The sequence below is a fragment of the Mastigoproctus giganteus genome, chromosome 4 (assembly GCF_048544385.1).
Source record: "Mastigoproctus giganteus isolate SK-2022 chromosome 4, ASM4854438v1, whole genome shotgun sequence".
NCBI lineage: Eukaryota > Metazoa > Arthropoda > Arachnida > Uropygi > Thelyphonidae > Mastigoproctus > Mastigoproctus giganteus.
The window spans coordinates 126,228,626-126,250,451 of record NC_143578.1 but is presented as its reverse complement, the minus strand read 5'-3'; the positions used below and the strand labels follow the sequence as shown (position 1 = coordinate 126,250,451).

At 37.5% G+C, this 21,826-nt stretch overlaps 1 protein-coding gene across 1 annotated transcript in view; it reads left to right on the top strand.

The window, feature by feature from the left end:
• Positions 1–21,826, top strand: part of LOC150087048 (dnaJ homolog subfamily C member 21) — a 374,824-nt gene that overhangs the window by 197,218 nt on the left and 155,780 nt on the right. The window contains exon 8 of the mRNA XM_090372359.1: positions 12,405–12,523. Within this exon, the coding sequence (XP_090228485.1) occupies positions 12,405–12,523 (119 nt within the window). The remainder of the gene's footprint in view (positions 1–12,404; positions 12,524–21,826) is intronic.

Sequence of the window (21,826 nt, the reverse complement as noted above, 5' to 3'; positions counted from 1 at the left end):
AGATTAGTCACCTGGTGGACATAAAATATAAATAAAGACTGCTGTACAAGTTGCAGCAGTATGGCATTAAAGGCAAGTTGCTGCTATGGATAAAGGGATGATTGAGTGGGAGAAGACAGAGAGTGGTAATCAATGGACAGTACTCTTCATACCTGTCCATTGGTAATCAGTGGACAGTTCACCCAGGGGTCCGTATTGGGCCCATTGTTGTTTTCTGTATTTATCAACAATATTGATGAAGGTATATCAGACTTAATGTCCAAATTTGCAGATGATAAGAAGGTTTGCAGGGGTGTTATTTACGCTAATGCAACAGCATCTAGTAAAGTTGAGCAGATGGGCTGAGAGGTGGCAACCGAAGTTTAGGATTGACAGATGTAAAGTACTGCATATTGGTAGCAATAACCCCAGAGTAACGTATCAATGTGTGGAACTACACTCGGAGTGGTAGAGAATGAAAAAGAACTTGGGTAATTGTGCAGTCAGATATGAAAATTTCTGACCAGTGCAGACAGTCGACGAGAATAGCCCATGGTGTCTTGTCAATGATATGCAGGAATTTTTCTAGCAGGGATAAGGGTGTGATTATCCCCTTGTATAAGGCAATGGTGTCAGGCCTAATGTCAAAGTTTGCAAATGATACAAAGGTTGGCAGGGTTGTTAATGACAGTATGCTACTGCAACTGGATCTAGAAAATTTGGGGAGATGGGTTGAGAAGTGGCAACTGAAGTTTAATATTGACAAATGAAAGTACTGTATATGGGTACAAGTAACCCCAGAGAAATGTATCAATTGTATGGAACTACACTTAGGATGGTAGAAAATGAAAAAGACCTGAGAGTAATTGTGCAGTTAGATACAAAGTTTTCTGAACAATGCAAATAGGCTGCCAGAGCAGGTCATTGGTCAATGATATATAGGAATTTTGCTAGTAGGAAAAAGGAGATGATTATCCATTTGTATAAGCTAATGGTCAGGCCATGCCTTGAGTACTGCGTACAGGTCTGGTGGCCTCATTTTAGGAAGGATGTAGAGTTGCTTGAATGTGTACAGAGAAGGGCAACCTGATTGGTGAGGTGAACGTTGGGGGCCTCAATCAGATCACCTTGCAGGTGCCTAGTCTCCAAACACTGGAATTTGCAGAACTTCCCTTTCTTTGTAAGAACAACCCTTTTGTTCCTTTTACCAATCTCATTGCCCTTCTCTGTACTCGTCTGAGCAGCTCTACATCAATCGTAAAGTGAGGCCTCCAGACCTGTATACACTACTTAAGGTGTATAAGGCCTTGAATGGTTTGAGCAAGCTCAGTGCCAATGGGATTCTTCCTCTTGCCCAGATTAGCCACCTGAGGGGACATAAATTCAAATTGAGGAAAGACAGTTGTAGAATAGATTTGTGGAAATTTGCATTTAGCCAGCAGGCAGAACTAGACAAACATTTGGAGTTAATGGATGGGTGAAATGGGCTGGGTTTTTTTGGGGGGGGGGATGCTATATAAGCTTGGTGCTTTTTTCTTAGGTGTGGTCACCATACTTGAACACACTTTTTAAGTGCAGTCTTAAAATTACCTTATACTGTAGGATTTGTGACATCCCTATCTCTGCAATCAAGGTCGAAGATAAATTATCGAAAGGGCCCCCATGGACCTTCCTGGCTATACTGCTTGGAGAACTTCATGACCATCCATATTGTAACTCCTAAATCACTTTCTTCCTTTACCCTTTTTAGTTTAATCCCAGTACAAATATATGTTATTTTGGTGTTACTATTCCACAAGTATAAAACCTTGCATTTTGCTATATTAAAACACAGCTGCCACTTCTGTCACCATCTTTGAAGTCATCCTAAAGGATAGCTGCTAGGACACTTTCTCAATCTTCATATCATCTGCTAATTTGGATATCAAGCCCTGTATCTCTTCATAAGTATCATTTAATTAAATCGGAAACAGCGTTGATTCCACCACCAGACCTTGTGAAATCTTATGTTAGTTCAATATGAAGAGTAACCATTAATCAGAACCACCTGTCTTCTGCCCTGCGCTTCCCTGTGATCCCAACATGATCGAGCTTATACAGTATTATTTTGCTGCAGATCATCTGATTAGTTGGCATTACTAATCAGATGATTTGCTAAAATCCAAATAAACAATTTTGAAATTATTTCTTACATCCTGCTTATAACTGACTCTTTGAAAATGGGTAATTCAGTTAAGCATGATTTTGTCTTTACAGAACCATGCTGCTTTCTTCAGAATTCCTTTTCTATATAAATGACCTTGTATTGCACTCTTGACCATTGCTTCCATGATCATGATTTTCCCTATCGCTGGTCATTAGTACCCACTTCACTCCAAGAACTGCTTTTATGTATTGCCAATACATTAGCACTTCTTTTGCCCAAAGAAATCTCTCCTTGTGTCTAGTGATGCCCTCATCATTAATCTTCATGATTCAGTGCACTACCCCCCCTCCGCAATATTACTGAGTATATGCTGTCAAGTTTAGAAGCCTTACTTGCCTTTAGACTCAAAAGTTTTTGTAATAAACATTCTTCTATAATTTCAGTATTACTAATTTCATGTTTTCCAGCTTCACTCGCAGTTTCTCTTCCCTATTAATTATCTTTTATCTGTCAATATTGATGTGAAGCATCTGTTCAATTAACCCACAACATCATCTGGGTTATTTAAGAATCCCACACTCATAATGCAAGGAAGAAAAGTATCTTGATTTTTTTCTTTCATTTATTCATATTCATGAAAAACTCCCTGTCTCCATTGTTTCTTCTGTTAGTGATTTCTTATAATCAGTCTTTGCCAGTTTGGTTGACATTCTGTTAGCAGCTGGCAAGGCTGATTCTCATAATAAAATATTACAAGAACATTTTCTGAAGAACCTAGCAGAGATTGTATAGAAGAAAATGCCCAGTGTTGTACCCTGTAGAATCACCTTCCAATTCTGTCGCTGAGAGCAAACTGCTTTGGATTTGACGATTTTTTATTTTATTATGAAAGGTACCACATTGGGATAAAGCTTGGAATCGCTTTGATTACTGCCACCTGTAGCAAATGAAAATCGCACATTTTTGTAGACATCACTAACTCTTTGTTAACAAAATCACTATCTGGGTATTTTTGTTCTTCCACAACCATATTTTTTCACTATTTGGGATACATTGCTGTTTTTGCCGTCTTTTGATACATATTTGAGAATAACATGCCTTCATGATTATCACAACTCAAAAGAAAATTATGCTTTTTGTTAAATTATGCTAATAAGCATCATCACCACTGTGAAATCACAAAGTGTGTAAGATATTTTGGAATTGCTATTCCCCAAATGTAAAACCTTACATTTTGCTGCCTTAAAACATAGCTGACACTTTCTTGATTAATCTGATGAAGAAGCCACAACTCTGCTTGGCATTGATCTTTAACTACTTTAAAATCTTGACATCACCCTGTATCCCTTCGTCAGTGTTGTTAAAGAAAATCAAAAACAGCAGCAAAATCTCTATCATCACCTCCAAAATCGCTATCATCACCTCCATGATATCATTGATGCCAAATTTTCCAGTTGGTAGTTACTTTTACTTTACTTTTAGAATTAGCTTTATGTATTGGCAATAAGTTGGCACTTCTCCAATTCAAGGGAACCTCTCCTGAGTTATTGATACACTCATAATAATATGGCCCTAGTAGCTTATGTATCATTAAACTCAACCATAACAACAACAACAGCCCTCATAATTAACATTAATGGTTCAGTGCACTCTCTTGGCACTCTCCTTCAAAATTGCTGCCATCATCTCCAGGAGTTTTACTCACCTTTAGTCTAGAAAGTTTTAATAATAATCTTGAGATTTCAATTCTAATTTTGTGCTTTCCATCTTCACTGGCACAGTTTTTTGTTACCCCAAAACATCTTTCTTCTATAAATATCAATGCACAGTATGTGTGTGTGATTCATCTGCAACATCAGTTGGTTTATCTAAAACTTTAATGCACCTATTACACAAGGGTCCGATGTGACTTCTCTTCTTTGTATTCAAACACCTATAATTCACCTTGTCTCCATACTGTATTAGCCAGCAATTTCCCATATTCCACCTTAGCCAGATTAACCTTTACTGCTGTAATATTACAGATAAATTTGTAGCTGTTATAAGCTTTCAGTACCTTTTATCATTCTGTAAATTTTCCATGCTATCTTTTCTGCTGTATTAAATTGGCTAGTTCATTATTTAGCCCTCTCAGATCCTTCTTGTGCTGTACTTTATTATTGTTATACATGCATTAACAACTTCTGTGACTATTGCTTTAAATGTATACCATAATGTATTTGTGCTCTGTGAGCTGTCTCCCCAGTTGATAGAGGCCATGCAGTACCCTAAGCTACCATAATCTTCTTTCCTGAAATTAAAACCCATTCATTTGCCTTCAACAACTGCTAAATCTCTTTCCTCATCAGCCAACTTAACTCCATGATCAAACCCCCTCCTGATGTTTCCTGTACCAGCAGCTGTATGATGTCATCTGGCTCATGGGTGTTGATCAGGTCAAGTATATTGCTTCCCCTAGTACTTTCCCCAACATACTGATACAAATAATTGTCATCTATCTCACTTAAAAGTTTTGCTCTTTGTGCTGAGTTTCCGTCCTATTTTCTTTCAACCAATTAGGAAAAAATAGAAAAAACCCATAATAAGACTCTCACACTTGCTAATCTGTTCAATTTACATATAGAGGCTCTTTATAATCATCACAGTTTTCTAGTCTATAGATTATTTTCATTATACTTCAAACTGACTCGCACCACACAGATTCTGTACTACACTGGTGTGCAAAACTTAAAGACCAACATTTTAGTTTCAGCTGCTGAAACTAAATCTGATGAGAGTAGATTTAGTTTCAGCAGCGATTCTGGACTTCAGCTAATCTGGCGAGAGGTTGGCACACGGTATCAGCCCGCAAACATCATTGAAAGGGATCGATATGGTAGTCGAGGTGTTCCCGTCTGGGGAGGCATTATCTTGGATGGACGTACACAACTCCATAATGTGTCTGTTCTGAGGTACCATTGGCCCTGAGTTCATGTTTATGGATAATAATGCCACACCCCATTGCACTGCAGCTGTGATATGCTTTTGGAAATTGAGGACATTGTTCGTATGGATTGGCCTGCCCATTTCACCGATGTAATTCCCATCGAACACTTGTGATGCTCTGGGGAGATGCCTAGCAGCATGTTCACCAGCTGAAGATTGCTGACAGAGGAATGGACGATGTTACCACAAGAACTTATCAACAACATTGTTCTAAGTATGGACAGGCAGTGCAAAGCCTGCATCGGCATTAGGGGTGGCCATGTCTCCTACTGAGGACCACCTCTTCCCTTTGTTCCATCTTTAATTGCAGCAATGATAGACATACAATTAGTCCCGTCACGGCAAGGTGGTGCCAGGGGTTTGGCAGTGATGCATCTGTATCATGGCAGCTAGTGCTATGTTGCCGTTTTTGAATAAAGTCCCTCTACCGTTTTGTTTCCGTTGTTGTGTCGGTTGTTTCCTTCATCATTTCTATACCTCACGAGGTTCCTTTGGTATGCTTTTCCCATATCCAGGCCACTCCTATGAGAAGCTACAGGTGAAAACCTGACTGGTCCTTAAATTTTGCACACTGGTGTAGCATGTATAATGTTTGACTCCAGGAAAGCTTTTGTCAAACTCAGACTTCATTTGATAAGGGAGTTCAAATTCGCTCATTTTAATGGTGATATTCTGACATTACTGTATACACAGTTAAGACTAACTCCATGGGTAGTTTACTATCCTGACACACCCCTTGAAGTTATTTAAGCTTGTTTTCTAAGCATTAGCTTCCCACTCATTTGAAATGTTACTATCCCCAGAGAACCTTGTCAGTATCAGCTGTTTTGGCAATAAACAAGAACCCTTGAGATGTATAAGCATTACTTTGACCCATATCATCAGATAAATGCTTACCCTTTCCACCAACCCCAACCAGCAGTTTACCTGAACCTTTAAGTTGTCCTCAATGATACTGGCAAAACTGCTAAATTTTAATTTAATTAGGAATTATTTTTTCTAAATAACGTTTCCCCAACATTACTCTAACCTTACTTTCATATGTTAAATTCTTCGCTTACTGGTTTGCCACGCTACTGGCATATGTCCATTTCTTTTCATTGTAACATAGTAATACACGTTATATACAGTTATTACAAGCAACATGTGGTTTTTGCATTTTTGCTACCACTGATGTCTGCTATATTATTCTTTTTTATTTTTCACTTATTTTTACTCTTATTTCAGTGGCCTAATATTAGATGCATTTGAATTTAATTATAATTAATTATATATATATATATATATATTGGTTCTTTAATAAGAAACATCAATATGTGTTAAAATATTGGAAGTTATAATGAGTAAAAAATCAAATTTTAAATAGTTAGTTTTAAAGTTATGAGTATGATGGTTTAGTGGTCTTGTTGAACATCCTATATAGACCAGAGATAACAGATTATAAACAGCAAATGCTATACATATGGAAATTAATAAAATAATAAAAAATAACATAAGTGAAATAGTGATATAAGATTTAAAATTGAATCAGTTACATCTAAAATGTAAAAGGGGTAGAATAAAACTTAAATGAGCTGAGTGGGATGAGTTTTCATATCCAAAGTTTCAATTTTTATTTATTTTTTTATTATTTTTTTTTATTATTTTTTATATTTTATTATTATTATCTTTTCAATTAAGAGTAGACATCGCTTATGAATCATTATACTCTTCAGAATTGTATCAATTGATAACTTTTTTTTATATTGAAGAGTTTAAAAGATTGAATGTTCTGTTGAAAAAAAAAGTCAAATTTTAAATAGTTAGTTCTGAATTTATTAGCATTAGCATTAGCATTAGCAGAGGCATATGATGCAAGAAAGCAAGCTTATTCAGCATCAGCCAAAAAAAAAAAAAAAAAAAAAAAAACACACCACTCCCATTTCACCCCTCCGTTCGTTCGAAATACCTGTCCAGTTGAGCTTTAAATTTGTTTAGGCTATCAACTTCAACAACAAGTGATGGAAGTCGGTTCCACCAACCAACCACCCGCTGGCCAAAGGCAAATTTCCGCACATCTATCCGACATCCGTCCTTCCTCAATTTGAATTTATGCCCTCTGAGGTGATTATTCTGAGAAAGATGAAGAATCCCATTGGCATTGAGCATGCTCAAACCATTCAAAGCCTTATACACCTCTATCAGATCACCTCGCCGGTGCCTAGTCTCCAGACTCTGTAATTTGCAAAACTTAAGCCTTTCTTCGTAAGAGCAACCCTTTGTTCCATTTACTAATCTTGTTGCCCTTCTCTGTACCCGTTCCAGCAGCTCTACATCCTTCTTGAAATGAGGCCTCCAGACCTGTATACAGTACTCAAGATGTGGCCTTACCATTGCCTTATACAAGGGAATAATCACCTCCTTATCCCTGCTAGAAAAATTCCTGTATATCATTGACAAGACACCATGCGCTACTCTTGCAGCTCGTCTGCACTGCTCAGAGAACTTCATATCTGCCTGCACAATTACCCCCAGGTCCTTTTCATTCTCCACCACTGTCAGTGTAGTACCGCAGAGTTGATACGTTGCTCTGGGGTTACTGTTTCCCATATGCAGCACTTTACATTTGTCGATGTTAAACCTCATTTGCCACCTCTCAGCCCATCTGTTCAACCTTCCCAGATCCTGTTGCAGCAGCATAGCGTCAGTATTGTCCTTAACGACCCTGCCAACCTTTGTATCATCTGCAAACTTGGACATTAAACTTGATATCCCATCATCAATATCATTCATAAACACCGAAAACAACAACGGACCCAACACTGAACCTTGAGGAACTCCACTAATAACATTAGTCCACGTTGAGCAGTGTCCATTGATTACCACTCTCTGTCTTCTGCCACTCAACCATCCCCTTATCCATAGCAGCAATTTGCCTCCAATGCCACACTGCTCCAATTTGTGCAGCAGTCTTCCATGTGCAACAGTATCAAAAGCCTTTCTAAGATCCAAATATATAATATCAAAGTTATTCCCTGCATCCAGTTCTTTTGTGACTACATCATAGTATCCAATCAAATTGGTCAGGCAAGACCTGCCCTTAACAAAACCATGCTGCGTCTGAGCTATAACTGAATTCTTGTCTAGATGATCCTGCAGTGCTTCTTTAACCAGTGCCTCCATTAATTTACCTGGAACAGAAGTTAAACTAACAGGTCTATAATTACTTGTGTCAGCCTTTGATCCTCCTTTGTGAATTGGGGTTACATTTGCACATCTCCAGTCTATGGGCACCTCCCCTGAGTCCAAAGAAGCTCTCATAATTATGGCTAGGGGTTTGCATACTTCCTTTGCTGCCTCCTTTAATATAACTGGATAGATCCCATCCACCCCAGATGCCTTTTTTATGTTTATCCTCAACAATCTCTCCTCCACTTTCCTCTCAGTTATTACAAAATCATCCAGCTCACTGCCAATGTTTACTTTACCTACATCATTCTCCTTCCTGAATAACTCCTCATGCGTGAATGTAGATGCAAAATACTCGTTTAGATTGTTAGCCACCTGAGCAGGATCCTCAACTGTTGAACCATCAATATCCAGTGGACCAATCTGATTCATCCCTTTCCTTTTCGAGTTCAAGTATGTAAAAAACTCTTTTCTGTTTTTCTTTGCATCCTTTGCCAAGGATTTTTCATAGTCTGCCTTTGCCTGCCTAATCTCCTTTGTGACTTGGTTACAGACCAACTTATATCTATCATAGGCTTCCATGTCACCCATTAATTTGTATGTATCCCATGCATTTTTCTTCTCTGCCACATGTCTCATTAGTTCATCTGACAACCATTTAGGCCTAAACCTTGAACAATATTTCTTAGTTGGTATGTAAAGCCTGGTAGCCTCCAAGATTAGTTCCTTGAATGCTTCCCATTTTGAGTTTGCTGTTGGTAACATCATCAGTTGGTCCCACTGTATAGAATTTAAATACTGTCTCAGACCATCATAGTCGCCTTTACGAAAACAAAAACCCTTCCCTTTACCTCTGATGGTAGTTACCTCCTTGAGTAAATCCCACTTCAACACACTGTGATCACTGCCACCTAGTGGTTCATTTATCTGCAGGTTCTTAATGCATGAAGAATCACTACTGATAATCAGATCAAGAGTATTGCTCCCTCTTGTTGCCTCACGAACATGCTGATGTAGAAAACAATCATCCAATAAATCCACAAAAGCCTTGCTAGTGTGCGAGTGACCAACCCACAAATTCCAGTCAATATCTGGGAAATTAAAGTCCCCCATTATAAGACTCTCAGATTTACTGGCCCACTCTATTTCCCTGTACAATATCTTATTATACTCATCAGAGTCATTAGGCCTATAGCACACTCCTACTCTCAATTTTGATTTCCCTATGCTTATGTCGCACCAAACTGACTCGACACTGCCCTGTCCATCGATGTCGACTGGCTTCACTTCCTTGGACTTTATGTGTTTCTTAATTAATAGCATAACCCCTCCTCCCCTCCTGTCCTGTCTATCCTTTCTATACACATTGTATTCCCCAAATTCCAGTTCCGCATTACTTATATCTGTGTGACACCACGTCTCTGATATCCCAACAATATCTGCCTTTGATGTTTTGAGCAATACCTCAAATTCATCAAATTTATTTACCAAACTCCTAGCATTGGTGTACACGCAGGTATACATGCACCTGTTTCTATTCTTAGCTACCCTAACATAACCCATGTGTTTACTTGTACCGCAATGACTACCAGCAGTCTCTGAAATATCCTGCATCTTGTTTTTCAGACTTCTGCTCATTTCAATAGAAGCAGTGCAAGAATCACTTCCACCTCTGCCAGTGGCTACTGTTAATCTATTAGTCCTTGTATCCCCCCCAACTAGCAGTTTTCCGACCCACCTAACACTGCCTCGACAGCATCAGCAAAAATTCTTGCACCCTTTCTATTTAAGTGTATCCCATCCCTGTAGAAGTTTTATGAAGAACAAAAGATTTATGATTCCTTAGTGGTCTACATAGACACCCTATATTGAGCGTCAGGGGGTTCAGGGGAATCCAGTTTACTGGAGATTAATAAATGCAATATAAGCTTGCTTTCTTGCATCATTTGCCATTATTACTACTACTACTACTACTACTACTACTATAATTTGGATGGAATATTCCTTGATTAAAGATAACTTTTATTAGATGTAGCAATTGCTGATAGAACTTTTATTAGATGTAGCAATTGCTGATGGAGTATCAGAAAGCAATATTTACAGAAGGCCATTAGAATTCCATCTAAACTCTGGGAATAATTTAAACAGAAACTGTTCATTGCATCTAGTAAAATATTATAATCAATTTCAAAATAGGACAGTAAGTCATAAGAGTCCGTTAAAATATAGTTTAAGATTATATTTTAATTCTGATCATAAGCATAGAGTTTAGAGTAGTGTTTATTAAATTCCTCAACCATTATATTATCATAATCTGTAAATGGTTTGCATTTGTTTTTAACTTGTTGCCAATATTTTAAAAAGGGAAACATACCTTTTCTCTGTAGTACAGCATCCTGTATATTATTTGTGGTATTTAGTTTAAACAATCTTAAATTTATGTTTCACTTGTTTTCTAAAGGGATGGAATAAGCTAAATAGAAAGATGAGTTGTTTGAGCTTTCATATTTATCATATGTTTTTTCTTTTCTTCAATTAATAATATTAAGCGTTTACTGAATCACACTGGATATTTATTTATGTTTAGTGATTGATTTAATGGGAACAGTGCTTTTGATAATCTGGTGAATATGATCATACAAGTGTTTCAAGAGAGTATTAGGATCTTGTAAATTGAAATAAGCTTGCCAGTTTATTGCCATAATTTTTTTTCTTATGTTATCCCATGAGGCTTTATTAAAATTATGTACACATTCATAGCTTGATCTGTTTGATATTGTGTGAAGATTAAATTGTACTTGTACTGCTTGATGATCAGAAAAGAAGATATTGAGTGTGGTACCAACTAATTGGTTTGTTATTCTGCGATTACTGCTGCCCATACATAATTAATACCTTGAATTTACCAATGTTAAACTTCAGTCACTACTTCTTTGTTTTTACCCCATCTGCCTAATTTTTCTAGGCAGATGGGGTATTTTTTTCCATTTTTCTTGTTGCAGTAGTATGCGTTGATTTCTGTCATTAACCACGCTTAATCACTATTCCACCTGATACATTGATAACTTTACTAATACAAAGATTGTTAATAATAGGAACTGTATAAGTTTAAGGAAGTTCAGAGAATACCAGTTAAATAAAATAAAGGTTTAGAAACCATATAAAAAGTCTTTTCCAGTTGTTATATATTCAGAACACTGCTAGGCTGGGGTGGAATCCTTATAGAGCTATTGACATTGGTCCAAAGCAAATCTTAGAGGGAGGGATTAGCTCTCAACCAGTGGGGAGGCAGGGAAGATAATAATGCTGGAGTTTAATGGAATTTATGCATAAAGCCTCAAACTAAATAATTAAGGGAGAAGACTTCATTAAATAGTTAATGGAAGTTACAGTGAAGGCATTGGTCTCAGATTTAATAAAGGGATTAAGTTCTAGACTAAAAGAGAGAGAGCTAGAGCAAGACAAATAAGGTAAACAGTATCTTTCAGATTACACAAAATTAAAGGTGTAAATTAGATAACTCACTGGCTAAGTTTATAGCTTTCTCCCACTTCTAAGGAAGTGTTTTCCAACATAGTTGATGTCTGAAACATTATTCTAAATTTGTGGATTGCTATCTTCTGCGTTGGGATTATGTTAGTCTGTGGACTGGTTCCACTTCCATGTGCCTACTGTTTTTCTCTTGAAAATGTTAAAATCCTGGTTTTTCAAAATTCCACCTTGTTTTCTTTTGATGATGAGACCATCAAAGAGCCTGATGAAGAAGTCCTACTTGAAGGTAGCGAGAACTGATAGTGCTTTTAAGTTCCATAGGTTATTCCTGCAATAGAAAGCATGGAAGGTCATGTCAGATCTGCCAAACCTATACCACACATCTGCAATATGTGCTTCTACTCTTCATTATAGTCATTGACACAAGGACACCTGCATTCACCTATGTAGGTATCCTTGTGTCCCCACAATCCATTCAACCAGAAAATTCACTGTTCAGTGCTTGTCAAGTTTAGGAAATTCACTCTGGAAAAGATTATTAACAAAAATTTTATTTGTTAAACTTATAAGATGTTTGACTGCCACTTATTTATTAAAGATGATGTTTTGTTTACATTTTGATTGTTAATTCTAGAAATTTAGAAAATTATCAAGAACCTGATTGGTCCTCTATGAGTCAATTAGAAGAACACCTTCAAGAAATAGAGGCTACTTTAGATGAGGAGTTTGGTACTGACTTCAGTTCATATCCAGGTATGACTATTAAATTTGTCGTAGTAGGAATATGCATCAAATGACTTAAATGTGTGCAAAAGCTCTGATTTTGTATTCATATTGCTTGAATGTTACTTCAGAGCTTACACAATTCCCACCCTCAATGAATATTTCTCTGAGGCTGGAGTAACACATAAGTGATACCAGTTAGGTGTTTTATACCACAAAAAAGCATTTATTGAAGAAAAATTTTATTCAAGAATCTATTAGTGTTGGACATAAAATGCAAAGAAACTAATCCTTTTCTCCATCATCAAAAAAAAAAAAAAAAAAAAACCTGCCTCTATTTCTCTTATCATGATCTTCTTACTTTTTTAACCAGCAATTTCTCAGTCTGTCTTTGCCAGCATAACCAGTTTGGAATTTTTTTATCACTCAGTAACTTTTCTATACTACCTTTTTCTACTCTGTTAAACTGTCTAGTTTACTATCTCCTATCTCAGAAACTTCCGGAATGTATTTTCTTAATGGCATGTATGTGAACCAGATTTTTCTAATAATGTTTTCATTTGAGATTGGTACACTCCTTAATTGAGAATAAAGAAAAGAATCATTGACTGAGCTATGATTACCAACTAGATCAAACTTTGACAACATCACATGCTATTGTATTGAACTCATGATACTTGAATTTCCTAAGGCTATGCCATCTGAGGCACAGAATCCTCGAGCGAAGTATTCACTGTAGATCTTGTAACATCCATTGTTAAATTTAAAAAATATCACAGAAAGTAACTTTTATCAAAATTAAATTTTCAATATATTTAACAAATTAAGCAGAAGAAAATTAGTCTGCTGAGTTCTTTATCCAAACAGCTTATTCTTTAGCCTTTAATCCCCCAATCTTTTGGTGCACAATAGCCTTAGATGCTGATGTGCCATAAAACTCCTAACAACCAACCCCAATCTATAAAAGTATGCTCTGTGTGACTGCTAACAATATGATCAGTGACAACACCTGTTACACACAGTTCATTTGTGATGGTAAAATGGCAAGATGTGCAGCTGATTTTGAATATGAAATGATTGTAGATGTCTGAGTTGGAAGATGTAATATGAGTTATGGTGGCATGGTTGCATGCAGTTTTGTCAAGGATGTACTAGGAATTTTTGATGTTGCCAAAATTATAGCCAGCAAAGTATGTGTGGCTGAGTATGGTAGTTCAGTGTCTAATTGCACGGGTGGCTGGTCAGAATTTCATGGGAGGTCAGATACGCTATGTTGTCCCATTTGTATCATGCAAATGGCAGGATCAGGAATAAACAATATAAAGCCATGACCTGATGCAGCTGTGATCACACTACTCCCTGCTTCCTTAGCCAGCACAGCTGCCAGATCTCAAGATAATAGAGCATTTAGGGGATGATTGAAAGGACTTTTAAGCATATTAAACCAATTTCCATTGACTGCACAGGAGACATTAATCATTTGTGTCTCCTGAGATGAGTTTATGTAAAAGATACCATGCATTTTAATGATTTTAGCCATTCACACATCTTTCAGCTTTTATAATGTATAAATAACTGACTGAGTACAGTTCAGGGTTTAAATAAAATGATGTATAATGTTTGATCTGATAAAGGTAGTTTTGCGAAAATTATGGTTTGAAACTTTCTGCACTTTATCCAAAAATTATTTTATATTATTAACATGGGTTTAAAGAATTTTTTTTCGAGTAATTAATATTGGTAGTTTTTTAATAATAGAAAAAAATATATATAATTAAAATTAATACCTGTTAAATTATTAAAACATATTAAAATATGTACAATGACAAATAATTGCTTTTCATTGTACTAGTGAGAGAAATGAAAACTACATGGAAAACCACATGTGTAAACTTAGCTGTTGGGATTTCCTGAGTAAAAACTTTAATTTTTGTTCATTAATACTTCATAGCATTAACATTCATATGCTGAAATAAATCTGTCTTCACACATTGTATTTTATAAAATCTATTACACAGATAAACAGACAAAACTGTCTGAGATCACCCTTACAAAAGCAAAAGCCTTTCCCTTTACTTTGACAGTAATTATTTCTTTAATTAAATTCCACATTAGTACACTGATTGCTGTCACCCAGTGGATTTTTTACTTGCTGATTCTTAATGCATGAAGAATCACTGCTGATAACCAGATCAGGATGGTTGCCTCCTTATGTTGCCTCTCTAACATGCTGCAGAAAACAGTTATCAAAGAAATCCACAAAAGTCTTACTAGTGTGTGAGTGACCACCTCACAAATTCCAGCCAAAATCTGGAAAGTTAAAATCCACCATTATGAGACATTTTGATTTGCTGGTCCACTATTTCTCTGGTGCACTGCCTTAGATTTAATGTTTCTTAACTTTTTTTTTTTTTTTTTTATGTAAACCCCAAACACGAGAGGTGTTAGAACCTATAGTACTTAGTACCGTGGTTGGGTTGGAGGTTGAGAAAACGAAAGAAGATATTTGTTGACATTGGACTTGAACTTCTGTAGACTAATTTTCAGGAAATACGTATGAAGAAAAACCATGGAAAGTGGACTGCAATGTGCTATCATCAGCAAAACTATGGATAGGATTTCCAGTCAATGGAAGGTGGTCATTAATATACAAGAGGAAAAGAGTGGGGGAAAGAACTGAACCTTGGGGGACACCAGCATTAGTGGAGAAGTTAGAAGACTGAGAGCCATCTACCATCCCTCAGTGAGCGATCAGAGAGAAAACTAGATAACCAATTATTAAAAACAGTTGGCAAACCATAAGATGGAAGCTTGTTTAGAAGACCTTTATGCCAAACACGATCAAAAGCCTTTGAGATGTCAAGAGCAACTACTTGTGTTTCACTGAACCTTTCCATTGAATTAGTCCATAAATGGGTAACATAAGCCAGAATATCACAAGTGGATCAAAACACTGACGGAATCCATACTGGCGATCGTTGATCTGACAGAAGATTTCTAGGTAGTTTAAGAGTTGGTGGTTAATTGATTTCTCCACTTTGGAAAGAGTAGAAGTAATTGTAATGGGACGATAATTGGATGGGAGGGATTTGTCACCCTTTCTAGGAACTGGCTGGATATGAGCAAATTTCCAAGCAGAAGGAAAAACACCTTTGGAATAAGAAAGTGAAAAAAGTTGTCAAAGAATAGGAGTAAGTTCAGGAGCACAGGTTTTGAGAACAAGTGGAGAAATACCATTGGGACCTGGAGCTTTCTTATCATCAAGATTCGTCAAACTCCTTCTGACATCCTTTTGACAGAAGACCACAGGAGGCATTGAATTGAGTGTGTTGGGAATGGTGGGAGGTGTTTTACTAAGATCATTAATACATGAGTTGGAAGAAAAATGGGGTGCTAGCAGGTCAGCTTTATCCTTGGCTGAAGTGACAACAGATCCATCTGGTTTGGACAGAGGTGGGAGCAGAGATGGGCAAAAGTTGTGGCCAATAGCTTTGGCAAGAGACCAGAATGCTCGGCTACCATTAGGGCAAGAAGCAAGTTTTCTACTCTTAGCCTGTTCAAACTCTAGTTTGGACTGATTGTTGCGAGCTTTGGTGTAGGCAGAAAATGAAACTGAAGAATTAGAAACAAGCCAATTATGTTATGCAACATTCTTCTCTTGAACAGCCTTAGCACATTTATTGGAAAACCAAAATTTAGATAAAGGACGAGATTTTAAAGTGGAGTGTGCGATAAAGAATTCCATTCCTGCAAGAATAATTTCACTGACATGATCTGAGCAAACATAGACATCAGAAGTTTTTAAATAGTAATCCGACCAAGGAAAAGAAGAAAACAAATCTCGCAGGTCATCCCATTTTGCATTCTTATAATGCCAAACAACGCGAGGTTGGGAATAACCATGAGATAAAGGTTCCATTGGAGAAGAGACAATCACCAAGTTGTGATCTGAAGTGCCTAAAGGACCTCTCACTTCGACTGTGTACTTAGAAGGGTTGTTTGTGAGAAAAAGATCAAGCATGTTGGCTGTATGATTAGGATTGTCCGGTATTCTTGTAGGCAAATGAAAAATCTGTGCAAGGTGATTAGTAATTGCAAAAGCTTCAGCATCTCGACCAGCTGGGTCGGTGTGACTAGAAAATGGAAGCCAGCTGGAGTTGTGAACATTAAAATCACCAAGGAAAATTACCTCACTGGTAGGAAAGTTGGACTGTAGAAAGTCAAGTTGCAAAGAGAAGAAGTCAAAGAGCTCTAAGTGATTAGTGGAATTGGGAGAACAGATGAATTTGACACAATGAGGTAGAGAGATTTTAAGCCAGAGAAGATCAAAGAGAGGAGATTCCAAATTGCCAAGTCTCTGACAGGGAATATCAGAATGGACAAGTACCACCTTTGAGGCAAAAGGAATCATACAGCGAATAATTTGGGCATCTGAGATGAGCAGTAGTTGAATCAACCGATAACCGAGATTCTCTCAGAAAAAGTACATGGGGTTTGGCAGACTGCAAGTGGAAATGGACATCGTTGAGATTAGAATTGAGACCACATATATTTGTGAAATGAAATAGGAAGTGTTTGGGAGGTTTAGATCTTTTCGCAGATACGCTTCCTCTGTTAGTTTGACAATTTATGGCATAATAATAAGAAAAAGTGGGTGGGACATGCTATATGAAGTAATGAAATTTTTGGATATGGCATACACATGGTATGAATATACCAGATCCTTGACATAACGTGGCCTCGACAGTGCTCCCCGCATACACATTGCTCGGACTCCCTCCAGTCACTATCTGGCAGAGTAGAGGTAGCAAGATTATACACTAGCTGATCCAGAAGCCTAGAGAGTTACCAATAGGTTCTGTCCGGTGTACTAACTAGCGGCCAGCCTGCAAACACCGTTTTAGAGCTGTACCCTCAAAATGTAAGGAATATTGGATCTCGCCATGATGTTCATCATAACTTCAAAAGTCATCTGTCATACTGCATGATGGAAGAGATAGGGAAGGGTTGACCTGAACTTGGCTCTAGAGACTAAACATGGGTTCCACCACTTCAAGCCTCCAATGAGCAAAGTGGTGGTATTGCACCGGTTGATGAGAGTCATCTACTACCTAGTACTGCCTGGTAACATAGAGGGACGGCATTCCTCCTGTGGTGTGGGTGCCATACCTTGACCCCTGCTTACGTTGGTTCACACCTGAGTGGTCACCCACCATGTACTTGTGCATGGAGGTTATACCCACAATTACTAACAGTCCCACTATCGTGAAGGTGCAAGCAGAGGATTTGGCTCTCACAGACCGTCTGGACTTCACCGAAATTGGGTCCACTTGACTTGAGTGTTACCCGAATATCAGTTCCATCAGCGTTTTAGACTCCCAGGTAGCAAGCACAGCTTGTCTGGCATATCTGAGAGAATGTCTGTGACAACCTCAAGGACCAACTAAGAGCATAATCCTATCCTGTCTATCCTTCCTCTATACATTGTACCTACCCCCCATATTCAAATTCAGCATCACTTATGTATGTGTGTGACAATGTTTCTGCTATTCCAGGATGCTACATGTACCAGTAGTAGCAGTGCAAGAATTACCTCTGCATGCGGCTCATGTTAAGCTAATAATCTGTGTATTCCCTCAATCTAGCAGTTTTCCTACTTGCCTATCACTGTCTTGATAGCATCAGCAAATGTAGATTCATGGCAGAACTAGACAAACATTTGGAGCGACTGGATGAGTGAAAGAGAAGGGTTTTTTTGGCTGATGCTATATAAGCTTGCTTTCTTGCATCATGTGCCTTTACTAATGCTAATATTCTTGCTATTCTTACCATTCTTACTAATGCTAATATTCTTGCACTCCTATTATTGAAGTGTATCCCATCCCTGTAAAAACAATGTATCCTGTTAGCAAGCACAGACCACAATGAGAAAAATCCTACTCCATGAGCGTTGCATGTTTTATTCAGGGCCAAATTAGCATTAGCAGTAGTAGAAGCATATAATGCAATAAAGCAAGCTTATACAGCATCAGAAAAAAAAAAAAAAAACTTCGCATTTCACCCGTCCATTCGTTCCAGATGTTTATCTAGTTCTATCTTGAATTTATTTAAGCTATTAACTTCCACAACAACAAATGGAAGTTTGTTCCAGCAATCAACTACCCGCTGGTTAAAGAAAAATTGCCGCACATCTATTTGACAAATGTCTTCCTCGATTTCAGTTTTTGCTCCCTCAGGTTTGTAATCTAAGCAAGAGGAAGAATCTCATCATCATTGAGCCTGCTCAATCCATTCAAGGCGTTATACACCTCAATCAGATCGCATTGCAGGTGCCTAGTCTCCAGACTGCAATTTGCAGAGCTTAAGCCTTTCGTCATAAGAGCACCTTGTATCACTTCTCTGTACTCGTTCTAGCAACTCTATATCCTTCCTAAAATGAGGCTTCCAAACCTGTATGCAGTATTCAAGGTGGGGACTGACCATTGCCTTATACAAGGGGATAATCACTTCCTTATCCTTTCTTGCAAAATTCCAATATATCATTGACAAGACCCCATGACCTCCCTGGCAGCCTTTCGGCACTACTCAAGAAACTTCATATCTGATTGCACAATTACCCCCCCCCCCAGGTCTCTTTCATTCTCTACTACCCTGAGTGTAACACCACCCAGTTGGTACATTTCTTTGGGATTACTGCTACTCATATGGAGGACTTTGCATTTGTCAGTGTTAAACTTCAGTTGCCACTTCTCAGCCCATCTGCCCGACTTTTTCAGATCCTGTTGCTACAGTATACTGTCATTACTGTTATTAACAATCCTCCCAACCTTTGTATCATCTTCAAACTATGACATTAAGCTTGAAAAAGCTTCACAAATATCAATAATAAATATAAAAACAACAATGGGCCCAACACTGAACTCTGGGGGACGCCACTAAAAACATTAGTCCACGAAGAATAGTATCCATTGATTACCACTCTCTGTCTTCTCCCACTTAACCATCCTTTTATCCATTGTAGCAACTTGCCCTTATTGCCATACTGTTCCTATTTGTACAGTAGTCTTCCATGTGCAAGAGTATCAAAAGCTTTCGTGAAATCCAAGTACAGTTGGTCGTCGACTTACGACCGACTTCTGTTCTGACTGACAGGTCATAAGTCGATCTGGTCGTATGTCGGCCATATATTTATTAACATCTTTTTATCATCTTTATAATCTTTTAAATTTTTATCATCTTTTATTTTTCATTTTAAATACAGTAATGCTTTTATCTTTTACTTAGCGATACTGTACATACCTTCGTTTCTAAGCCTAGGCTATCTCTCTATGAGGTTAAATTCAGACGTTCTCTACATTTTAATTGGTGTATTATTCATACTGTTTATAAAAAAACAAAACTACAATCTAAAATTATATTGTGCATAATGTGAAAAATAATACTGTACATAATGTAATGTAAACACAATTTTAATCTTTGCTTGTGCTGGGTTGTGCATCGTCACGGTCATGTTCTTGGGTTGAGGTAGGAGATATTTATTTATAGAGACATTATGCGAAGCAAATCTTTTTAAAACGCTTAACCACCCAGTACTAGCCGAAAATCTTCTGCAAACTCTGGGGGACGCCACTAAAAACATTAGTCCACGAAGAATAGTATCCATTGATTACCACTCTCTGTCTTCTCCCACTTAACCATCCTTTTATCCATTGTAGCAACTTGCCCTTATTGCCATACTGTTCCTATTTGTACAGTAGTCTTCCATGTGCAAGAGTATCAAAAGCTTTCGTGAAATCCAAGTACAGTTGGTCGTCGACTTACGACCGACTTCTGTTCTGACTGACAGGTCATAAGTCGATCTGGTCGTATGTCGGCCATATATTTATTAACATCTTTTTATCATCTTTATAATCTTTTAAATTTTTATCATCTTTTATTTTTCATTTTAAATACAGTAATGCTTTTATCTTTTACTTAGCGATACTGTACATACCTTCGTTTCTAAGCCTAGGCTATCTCTCTATGAGGTTAAATTCAGACGTTCTCTACATTTTAATTGGTGTATTATTCATACTGTTTATAAAAAAACAAAACTACAATCTAAAATTATATTGTGCATAATGTGAAAAATAATACTGTACATAATGTAATGTAAACACAATTTTAATCTTTGCTTGTGCTGGGTTGTGCATCGTCACGGTCATGTTCTTGGGTTGAGGTAGGAGATATTTATTTATAGAGACATTATGCGAAGCAAATCTTTTTAAAACGCTTAACCACCCAGTACTAGCCGAAAATCTTCTGTGTAATCGTCTCCGGCGCGTGATTTTAAACTCTGAAACAAACTTCTAGCCTTTGCTTGCACTGTGTGAAGGCTCATGGGTGTATTTTTTTGTATTAAATCTTCCATTCACATAAAGAACAATTTCTCCATTTCATGGATGGTTCCTGTCGTTGTTTGGTTAAAATTGTTGACTTAATAGGTGCAGAACCTTTCACAGCTTCCCGAATTCTTCCTTTGGCCTTAAGTATCGTCGATACGGTGGAATGTGATAACTTCAAGTCACGTGCTATCGTATTCACTTTCTTTCTGCCTCCATACTGCTGGATAATTTTCATTTTACACTCTAAATCAATAGTTTTCCTTGACTTCTTAGCTGGCGTATATGTAGATGAAGGCATTTTCCTTTTACTAAACATTTTATGGGTATTTCAGTAGAGTTTTAATTAATACACCACACACAACAGATACTTGAAAGTGACTGGGTATATGTGAGAGAGAGAGAGTGACTGAGTGTATGTGCCTGGTGCTGTCCTCAGGCCTCCCGTCATCGATGTGCCTCCTCACCTGGGTTATGGGTGTCCTCAATAGTGACTTCCTGATTTATTATTCATTTATTTTATTATTTATTTATTATTTATTTTTTTGTGGTTGTAAGTCGCATAGGTCGTAAGTCGACGACCAAGTGTATATGATATCAAAATTATTTTTTGCATTCAGTTCTTTTGTGACCACATCATAGTATCCAATCAAATTGGTCAGACAAGACTTCCCCTTAAGAAAGCCATGCTGTGTCTGAATTATTACTGTTTTCTTTTCTAGATGAACCTGCAATACTTCTTTAACCAGTGACTGCATTATCTGTTTATACTCCGGGATGACCACACGGTCAGAGGGGTTCGCAAGGTAGAGATAATATACAAGAAACAGCATTGTATTTAGCCGTTACAGGCTTGAACCCGGGTCGCCCAAGGCACGTGTACGTTATGCACCCACACACCTGACCAATCAGGTGCATAAGTCTATGGCTACTCAGCTATGGCAGCCTTTTT